The 11,123-nt window shown below is 39.3% G+C and overlaps 1 protein-coding gene across 1 annotated transcript in view; it reads right to left on the reverse strand.

Annotated features, from left to right (window-relative positions):
* Positions 1-352: 352 nt before the first annotated feature.
* The window catches only part of LOC108549424 (amino-terminal enhancer of split), a 70,014-nt gene continuing 59,243 nt past the window's right edge, over positions 353-11,123 (reverse strand). The window contains exons 6-10 of the mRNA XM_017902792.1: positions 6,571-6,633; positions 6,406-6,480; positions 6,203-6,235; positions 817-1,176; positions 353-529 (exon numbers count right to left, since the gene is read on the reverse strand). Of these exons, the coding sequence (XP_017758281.1) occupies positions 353-529; positions 817-1,176; positions 6,203-6,235; positions 6,406-6,480; positions 6,571-6,633 (708 nt within the window). The remainder of the gene's footprint in view (positions 530-816; positions 1,177-6,202; positions 6,236-6,405; positions 6,481-6,570; positions 6,634-11,123) is intronic.

An 11,123-nucleotide genomic window follows, 5' to 3' on the forward strand; every position in this document is an offset into this window, starting at 1 on the left:
GTAAAATTAAGAACCTACAAATTGGGAAGAGAAAGATTGTTTAAATCAGTGTTTCGCAACCTTATTTGTATTATAATTTGTGACTCCCCTCTCTTTGTTCTCTCTTTATATGATAGTGTACTTAATAAGGCATTGACAAGTTGAAAAATAATAAACATTTATTACAGTGTGACTACTAAAGCTTGATTATTAATGTAAATACACATCATGTAAAAAACTGACGACTAGAAATGATTGCCACGAATCACCAGTTGGGAACCAGTGCTTTAAACAACGACCAATATTTATGATAAAAAGAAAACTTAATAAAAGAACAAAACAAAAATATGGTCACGGTAATAGGGAGTCAACGTCATAAAGAATATTCAGAAATAAGTGCAACATAAGAATCTACAGAATCTTCATATTCCAAGTCACAAAAAAGTGTGCTATCTCTTAAGAACGAGGCCCCCAGACCCGAATTGCCCCGTAAATTGAATCTAAATTCGGTATTCAGTAAGAGACAGTTTGCAGTAAACGACGGTATCACCTGACAAAGCCAAAATCCCCTCTTAAACTTCCACCGTGAAAAACTGGGCAAAATCGACTGGATCCCCCGAGGGAACCGGTGGAAATTACCGGCAACGTGCTCGCCAGCGACGCGAGCGAAGGGGTAGCGGCGTGTACACGTAGCCCCGCGCGCGCGCTATCCTTGCGGGGTGCGCGGATTCTTAAATGGCGCGTAACAGGTGGATCGAAGGGTGCGCGCGGTCGCTTAAAAACAAAAGCGGCCGGTTCTAGCCGGCACGTTTAACAGCGAGGTAGGATTAAACTCACGTGTCCGAGCTTCTCCTCCTTCCGCCTCTTGGGATCGCTCTCGAGGTCGGGGGTGCGGCTGCGGAATTTCTCCGACGGCGACACGGATCGTCTGAGCCTCTCGTCGGTGAGGGCGATCGGTTTACGGTCCTCGGGCGTCTCCGCGGCCGCTCGGTGCTGCTGCAGGTCCGACGGTTTCAGCAGCGCTTGCGCCTGTGCCTGGACCGCAGCCGCGGCCGCGGGATGCGGCGGCGGCGCTAGATGAGGCGGCACCCCCGCGGCTGCGGCCGCCGCGGCCGCACCTGCGAAGCCCAATAGCCCCGCCGGCGGAAGACCGCCGACGACCGCACCGTGTGGCAGCTGCTGCGCGTGAATCTGTTGCTGGAACAACCGACAATGGACACGCTTACGCTTTTCCTACTCTCGTTCACGTGCCTCTCTTTTTTCCGGGTTTTCCCCTTTTTTGGGGCAACGGCTCGATGACGGTTGGGCGGATGAAATTAACCTTTCGGGTTGGGTGATCCGATTAACCCTTCCAATGGTGTGTACTCTTATCGCAGGTGTGTATATTCCTTTCCTTTTTGCCGCATTAACCCGTTGACCGTGCTGGTCTTTAGACAGATACCCGCGGCTCGAGAAATTTCCGTAATTTTTAAGGGGATTTGCTGTAATCCGGTTTGGAAAAATCGATTTTTTTTTTTTTACATTTTCTCCAAGCGTGTGCTTTCGAGAATGTCCGGGTGAAAGGTTTTATTCGAATTCGTGAAATTAACGGAGTTATGAATGTTTAAAGCGAGGCGTACATGGGTTGGGCAATGGGTAGCGAAAACATCAAACGCGTTTTTCTCGAAAACTTGCTTTTTGAACTGACTGACGGGATATCTCGCGTTCTAGTTGATCGATTGATTTGAAATTTCGTGGAGATCTTCACTAGATGTACCTTTATCGCGTAAACCACGGATTTCCAAATCTGATGCTTTTTTGTATTTTTGTTTATGACCCAAAGGACGAAAACACGAGGAAAATGGATATTTAAACTTCAAAAGGCTGCCAGTTTTTTAAACTTCGCAATTTCGCTATTTTGGGTGGTTCATGCTACAGCTGTACTTGTACTAATCAAGATGCTTTTTGCTTTTTTAATTTCTGATAACCAGATGGTCCGAAATCACGTCAGCCATTCGAGCCCGTTTTTAAAAACACGATTTACCTGAAGCTGCATAATTTTCACAATTTTCATTAATTTCGTTAAAAAAAAAATTACAAATATTTTCTAAATATAAATGAATCCGACTGCGAAAACTGCATGTCAATATGTATCATGGTTTCCTTACAAAAAATCGCGGAAAGTCGAGTTTTATGGACCGGATTACAACGATACTTTTCTATTTCGTTATGCGAATTTTGAGTTACTATGTAGGGTCAAGGATGTAATTTTGAAAAAATTTCGCAATTCTTGGGAAAGTAAGGATTTTTGAATTAGAGTAACGAACGAAGTGGAACGTGGAAGAAGCTACGTATCAATTTCTTCCGTATGCTCTATTTGTAAGAATATACGGTTAGAATTTACTTTTAATATTACTCGCAGTGTTTGGGAAAAAAAGGTGGATAAAGTTGGCATATTTAACATCGATAAAGTAAACCTGGCCGACTGTTTTTAAAAGCGAAATTAAAAACTAATAAACGGAAATTAATTTCAGTCAGATTGAGTTTAACTCTTGCTAATATAAATGCGGTGTAATATATTTTTTATATGAGCATAAGGGTGATTTAAAATTTGAAACCTGATAAATTAGCGAATTTTTGCATCTAGGATACTGGCAATTTCGGTAAGGAATTAACTCGTATTTTCCAAGTTCTTTTAAATACGAGAGTACTGCATTTCGAATATTAATTATTTATCGTTCCCAAGGGCTGGAATCTCCGTAGGACACACATTGATCGTGTTTACGTATACACCACTGGAAGGGTAATTTTTGCAAGGGTAGAACGTAATTTTGTAGGTAATAATGCACGCTTATCCCTTGCAAGCTTGAAGCTAAACTGTGATAATGGTTTCTGATGGCTGATTTTCGTGCAAAATCGTCCTTAAGTTTTAAGGGCAGGTAAGGACTGCTTTACAACGGCAAAGCATGCATTATTGTAACAAATTGGGGCCAAGTTTTACACGCTCGTATTTCTCTACTTATCGTTATAACGAAGTAAATACGGTCTTTATTCCTTGAACGGTTGGAAAATATAATTAAGAAACGTGTATTGAAAATTTCTTTGTTTATGCCGTGGTAATTGCTTTGGAAATCTAGATGCTATCGAACCGTGGTTGCCTCTTTCAATGCATCGGATGAAACTGCCAACTGTACTCCGGCTAATTATTTCGGAAATGTTTATCAATGGGAGTAAAGTATGCGACGAATTCAACACCGTTCGTGAATTCAACACCGGGCAATTTCAATAGTGTTAAGCTGCCAGATGTAAGCCGCGTCCAATAACATTTGTATACCAGCATTTGACCATTGAAACTAGCCTCGTCAGGATTAGATGAGACACTCGTGTTGGAGCGTGTATTTGTATTAGACTACAAATAGGAACATATCAGAATGGACACCTTAGTATCAATGTTTCGCTCGATCCTGATGGAGCAAGATTTGTATTGTCTAAACACGTACACACCAATGTTATTACGTTCTGCATCCATTGAATGATCGACGCCGTATGAATATTAATTTTGATTGGAAAATTCGAAGATTGATCGTTCTGGTAAATTTTGATACAAATAATATATTTAAAGATACTACCGAGTAAATATTAGGTGCAAGGAAGAATTCCGTGATTTACTTCAACGATATATAACTAAAGTACTGAGATATCTCAGCACCCTTTGACGTGTTTATATTCTCGACGTTTAATTTATGAAATATCGTCCCGTTTATCACTTTGTTCGCGATATGATCCAGAGAGAGAGAGTCGCAAAGACAATGACAGCCGATAAAATATACTGAAGTACTACTAAACTCGTTAAAATAATTCTTCTTTTCTACTTCTAGATTCAATATCAAGATATATAGTGTAACATAAAAGCAAGAATTTAAATTTAGAAACAATACACGTGCATCTAAAAATTTATAAAGAACAGAAGCTACCGGTTCGATACACTCAAAAGGTAAAGGTGAAAATTCCTGAAAAATAAAGGTACTTTTTAAAAGCACAGAATTCTTCTCTACACCTAAAAAGCTTGCAGCTTGCCCCGAAATGACTCCAGGATATCTTCGTACCGTTTGAATTAATATACATAAAGCGACGACCCAATTACGAAATAAGAAACACGGATCAGCGTGAAATAAATGTTTTAATGATTGTGCATTCACGCTTAGCTCAAGTGGTCGCGACCCTCTTCAAACGAGTTAACCTAATTTCGGCTTGCCACGGCATAAATTAAGAAGTTCGGATTTAGACTCTGTGGAATACGGAAATTTCCTTTAAATCATTCCTTCCCTTTCCTATCTTCAGGCTGTCCATTTTCTTTTAACGCCTTTTAAAAATAATCCATCCTAATGTCCAACCAGGGGTGTAGGTAAGTGTCTAAGAAAAAGGATGAACTCACCAATAGCTGCTGTAGACCCTGTTGTTGCTGTTGCTGCAAAAGGAAACAGTCAAGAATTAGTCGACGACGATTCGTTCGTAAGTACTGCATTTCGAATATTAATTATTTATCGTTCCCAAGGGCTGGAATCTCCGTAGGACACACATTGATCGTGTTTACGTATACACCACTGGAAGGGTAATTTTTGCAAGGGTAGAACGTAATTTTGTAGGTAATAATGCACGCTTATCCCTTGCAAGCTTGAAGCTAAACTGTGATAATGGTTTCTGATGGCTGATTTTCGTGCAAAATCGTCCTTAAGTTTTAAGGGCAGGTAAGGACTGCTTTACAACGGCAAAGCATGCATTATTGTAACAAATTGGGGCCAAGTTTTACACGCTCGTATTTCTCTACTTATCGTTATAACGAAGTAAATACGGTCTTTATTCCTTGAACGGTTGGAAAATATAATTAAGAAACGTGTATTGAAAATTTCTTTGTTTATGCCGTGGTAATTGCTTTGGAAATCTAGATGCTATCGAACCGTGGTTGCCTCTTTCAATGCATCGGATGAAACTGCCAACTGTACTCCGGCTAATTATTTCGGAAATGTTTATCAATGGGAGTAAAGTATGCGACGAATTCAACACCGTTCGTGAATTCAACACCGGGCAATTTCAATAGTGTTAAGCTGCCAGATGTAAGCCGCGTCCAATAACATTTGTATACCAGCATTTGACCATTGAAACTAGCCTCGTCAGGATTAGATGAGACACTCGTGTTGGAGCGTGTATTTGTATTAGACTACAAATAGGAACATATCAGAATGGACACCTTAGTATCAATGTTTCGCTCGATCCTGATGGAGCAAGATTTGTATTGTCTAAACACGTACACACCAATGTTATTACGTTCTGCATCCATTGAATGATCGACGCCGTATGAATATTAATTTTGATTGGAAAATTCGAAGATTGATCGTTCTGGTAAATTTTGATACAAATAATATATTTAAAGATACTACCGAGTAAATATTAGGTGCAAGGAAGAATTCCGTGATTTACTTCAACGATATATAACTAAAGTACTGAGATATCTCAGCACCCTTTGACGTGTTTATATTCTCGACGTTTAATTTATGAAATATCGTCCCGTTTATCACTTTGTTCGCGATATGATCCAGAGAGAGAGAGTCGCAAAGACAATGACAGCCGATAAAATATACTGAAGTACTACTAAACTCGTTAAAATAATTCTTCTTTTCTACTTCTAGATTCAATATCAAGATATATAGTGTAACATAAAAGCAAGAATTTAAATTTAGAAACAATACACGTGCATCTAAAAATTTATAAAGAACAGAAGCTACCGGTTCGATACACTCAAAAGGTAAAGGTGAAAATTCCTGAAAAATAAAGGTACTTTTTAAAAGCACAGAATTCTTCTCTACACCTAAAAAGCTTGCAGCTTGCCCCGAAATGACTCCAGGATATCTTCGTACCGTTTGAATTAATATACATAAAGCGACGACCCAATTACGAAATAAGAAACACGGATCAGCGTGAAATAAATGTTTTAATGATTGTGCATTCACGCTTAGCTCAAGTGGTCGCGACCCTCTTCAAACGAGTTAACCTAATTTCGGCTTGCCACGGCATAAATTAAGAAGTTCGGATTTAGACTCTGTGGAATACGGAAATTTCCTTTAAATCATTCCTTCCCTTTCCTATCTTCAGGCTGTCCATTTTCTTTTAACGCCTTTTAAAAATAATCCATCCTAATGTCCAACCAGGGGTGTAGGTAAGTGTCTAAGAAAAAGGATGAACTCACCAATAGCTGCTGTAGACCCTGTTGTTGCTGTTGCTGCAAAAGGAAACAGTCAAGAATTAGTCGACGACGATTCGTTCGTGAATTACATTCGAGGAATTAAATTGGTACGCAAGCAGCCCGAGTGCAACACACTGTGCCAAGATCAATGTCCAACTGCTTGCCAAAAGTAAGAAGTTAATAGAATCAATTGTAAAGAAGCTCACCCCAATAATAGCGTTCAGCTCGGACATCGTGACTTGCTTCGCTCTCTCTACGGCATTGGCCACCTGCTGCTGATGCTGCAAGCCATGCTATCATTATCGCGTCGTTGTCACTCTCGATCGTGAGATTGTACGGCACACGTGCCAAACAGAAAGTCAAAGACTCACCTCTTGTGCCAGGAACGGTAGTAGCTGCACGATTATCGCGTTCAACCTCTTAGCTATCTCGGTCTGAAAATGCAACAGAAACGCATCATCAGTGAATATACCGAAGGATTCGCGACGTGTACCGATTTCGGCACTTTCCAACTTTCCTTTCGCGCGGAACATGTTTAAAGATCTGTTGGAGAGTGTCCAAAACGCCAAGTGACACTGGCAATCGATATCGCGACGTTCTGATTAAACCTCGATTGGTACATTTTATCTTTTTCAATTGTGTCACTTGGTTATATTGTACCTTAAAACATACACAGTAATTAGTTAAGCGAAAGTAGTTAAAATCATTCTTTCGTTTGTATCTACAATTGATAATGCCAATGATATTAAATCTAATACCTTTTTTCCTGGTATTCATAATGTTAAATATGAATATCGTATTTGCATTTAGTTGCATACAATTTTATCTTTCAAGAATATCATAAAATTCGTCAGTGCGTATTGCACATGGTTTCCTAAAATTGTTCTTCTAATTTTAAATACTATTTCCTCGTTGATCTGCCAATCTTGATAGTCGCGATATTTATGATGATTACTATACTATTTGTGTATATTGGCTATAACCTCTTCGTTCTTCTTCTTTAATTCAAAGTAACCTTAACAAAAGTTTAATTCGCAAAGCGAGGATGTATTTTAAATCAAAATAACCCAATAAACCTATTTAAAATCAAATTGATGCTTCACGTGACACTGTACCATAATCTGCATTTAAAGCGGATGATCCCTTACTTTTGACCGGCAATGTATATTTAACCCTTTGAGCGTTTAGTGCGTATATATGTATATACATCGAACAGGCGAGCTAAAATGTGCCAGAGTGTTTAGTCTGGCTATCCGCTACGGTTAAAGTAAACGAGTGACTTCGTAAGAAGAGATTCAAATAGAAAGATAGTGTCTAACGTGACAAATGTATTCATAAAAATATCAAAGACACGAAAACGGAATCTTCCTGTTTCGTTACTTACTTCACACAAGGCCAATATCCTTAAATAAATTTTTGCTAATAATTTTTCCTATCGCAGTGCGACGAAGAATCGTACCAAGATTTATATCTTATATCTCGTATTATCTACAATATTTATAGAAGAAAATTGTACCATTAATAAATATTCCATTAATCATAAATAATCAGAAACATAAAAAAAGACCGATTCAAAATGAATGAAAATAAAAATATACATACGAAACGTATTTTTAGGTTACTTTTAACAAGTATAACCTATCTACGACGTATATTTTTTCGTCGCCATTGCTCACTTTATTGAGCTTCGTAAGGGATAGTCGATTCCCTTTGGTTACTTGATCGCGAAGCATCGTGAAACGGTATACCCGAATTAATAAACAAACCGAGACAGACAAGCAGTATCGATTTTTAATAACCATTTAAATCGCTGAAATTATAACGTCCGTGTGTCAACCGGGTGACAACAAACGCGAAAATGTCCAAACACCGTCACAGCCTATTAGCAGTAAACGCTATGCGATGGTGTCGTTCCCAATGGTTCGTGAAATGCAAGCAAAAAAACACGGGGGAAAAACGAAAAAAGAGTTTAATATCGCGATACACCGAATCTCAATGCGCGAGTACCCCGATAACTCGACGAATTAATTGAAAAATCGAAGAGAGCACAGCATGCGCGGCGACGAGTCGCGAAAACAGCGTGCAAACGTCATGAAATTCGGGTGAGGTTAACGTTGCGGCGATCGGCGCGACACGTGACGAGCGTTCGACGGACACGTGAACCCGCGTTCGAGACCCGCGCACTCTTTCGACGGCGAACAGAGTCACTCGTTAATGCGCGTCGATCAAATCGATTCGCGATTACACCGACGGCCACGTGACGCGTTCACAATGACTACAAAAGAAAGGAACGAACACGAACGGGGAGGAGAACGGGAAACGTCATAAAATTCGTTTCGATATTGAAACGCATCATAATCATCCCGATGCTGAAATATTGAACGCGTGCCGTCGAATTTACCGCGTAATTCCGCTGATTTTACCGATCTGCGAATACGTTTGTATTACGCTTTAAACGCCCCCTTGTGTCTTTTTAAATATTCCAGCGGAAATAATGTTTTTGCCGGGAGCATGTAGATGCATATAGGTTATACATGTTACGAAGCATTACAGGTTAGATCTACTTCGATAAAGGACTTCGCACTGTTGAATAAAGGTTGAAGACACTTTAGTTAAGTTATTTATTTTCTGAAATATTATTATATGTGTATTTTTGATATTTTTTGGTATTTATTGCAGAATACGTTAAAATTACGTGTGCTTTTAGGTTGCAAAACTAATGTGGTATCTTCGAACGTTTTAATAAGATATCATTCAAGGTAGATTCTTGGCAACTGGTGAGAAGCTATATGTACGTATATGGTAATGTGAGATAGTAACGTGGTATGAATGTTTTGAGTACCTGAGTGCTTCGAGTGTTAGAAATACGGAGAAGGACCGAGTACTTGAAATTAAAGCGCAGAAGAAGGGTATATGTCCACTTGCTCCCATAACCTCAAGTTTTCTCGAACAGACACTATCAGGGGCGAAGGAAGGTTAATCGAAAACTTGTGCCTAACTTCATAGCACTGAAATTGAACTCGATATGAAGGATCATTGTTCGACTAATCGTAAGTCTGAAAAACTATCGAAGTCAGTATATAATGACATAATAAAATAAATATTGCTATACAAAATGTACATTAAAATACAAAATTTTGATTTCTATTTTATTTAATTTACATTATGTTAATTTAGGTATGTGAATGAGGCATAACAGCGAGAAAGAATACTCGACTATCCAATCAGGAGATAAATTTACTTCGTAAGTATAACTATAAGTAAAATCGAATTATCTATATCTACTGCGAGTAGAGGGTAAATATACTTCGATCGTCGAAATGTATTAAACTATAAGAGAAATGAAAATTTCCTTATTTTTGTTTCAGGCAGTCCAGCATAAAGTACGAACACTTACAGAACCGCAAACAGTTGACATACCTATATCGAATCACGACTGACAAATAACATCAGGCATACGCGTCTATTACACGATTTCGACAGATTAGTTTCAATAATTCAACGAATGTGATCAAATATGTACAGTAATCAACATTACGGAGATCGACACACAATCGGAGCATCTATTGCAAAGCGTCAATATAACAGCCTAATTGCATCGAAGCTTACTAACAACATTACCCGCGCACAAATTAATACTCTATTTGCACAATGATGCTTCATCTGCGATACATTATCCGTCTTTTATATTGCGTTCCTTGATCATCGCCATGTATCGTGTTTTAACGTTTCAATTGGTTGAAAACAGCGACGATATCTGTGTTTCAATCGAGGACGAACGCACGATACCTATTTGCCACTTGTCTTTATGAACTTCTTGTGTTTGATTTGGATTTTGCAAACGGTACCATTACTTGAAATCTAGAAGATTGCAATTTTATGTGCCACTTACATCTGACGATTTTAAATTTAATAATTAGATATAGGTCATAATCACTTGGCGCTTTTAAGTTATTCGAAACCCGCGATGAAAGCATGTAAAGCATGTGCATCCTACATTCCGTGTAATGCTTCGATGTTGTTAAGAAGTTGACATTAGACTGAAAATTTAATAGGTCGAGAAGGTGCACTGTACGACAATACAATGCTAAAGAAAGAGAGTGTAATAACTGAAACTGATATTATTCTGGACATCATATTCTTATTTCCATCACTTTGATGTTAGCTCAAGAGATATTCCAACTTTGTGAGATGGTCTTACGATAAAACTCTGGTTTAGACTGACTTAAATAATCGTGATACCTTCTTGAGAAGTCTCCGATGCATAACTTATGCCTGAATACTTCTTATCTTTAAATAGAACATGAGACATAACTCTCATCGATTTCTTCACGCTTATACTCTTACAAGATGATCTTCTCACCTAAAATTTGTACAATTCACTGGAGTGACCGATGCTAAATAATTCCTCACGCGTACTATCTATATTTCTAATTCTCGAATTCCAATTTGCAGCACGATCGTGTTCAAGAACGACTTCCCGAAGAGGAAGAACCCTCCACAGACCTGGACCACCTTTATCTCGAATTCCAAGGACCACGTCGATCCCTGTGATCTTCGGTTTACACGCGTGCTGGTAATATTCGTGGTTTTTCTGCATCGCGACAGCAGCCGACGTCGCAGGGACGCGACATGCATCTAAAGCTTCGATCCGAAAAAAATGTCATTATTCCCACGGGGGACAGAAAGATGGAAAACTGCCGCGTCCACGTCAGTTCGATTTCGGCCTGGTCCCAGTCGGGAGGTGGCGGAGAAGAAGGGTGTGCAGCGGAAAAAAAGGCTTGAGCGAAAAAACCGACAAAGAGAGGTCGACGGAGAGAGACGGAGAGACACGGAGAGAGGACAACAGAGAGACAGGAAAACGCGTGCGGAACGGAGATGGTACGAGGACGACGGAGAGAGAGAGAGAGAGAGGGAGGGAGAG

This window comes from Eufriesea mexicana, unplaced genomic scaffold (genome assembly GCF_001483705.2).
Source record: "Eufriesea mexicana isolate 0111107269 unplaced genomic scaffold, ASM148370v2 scaffold2021, whole genome shotgun sequence".
Classification (NCBI taxonomy): Eukaryota; Metazoa; Arthropoda; class Insecta; order Hymenoptera; family Apidae; genus Eufriesea; species Eufriesea mexicana.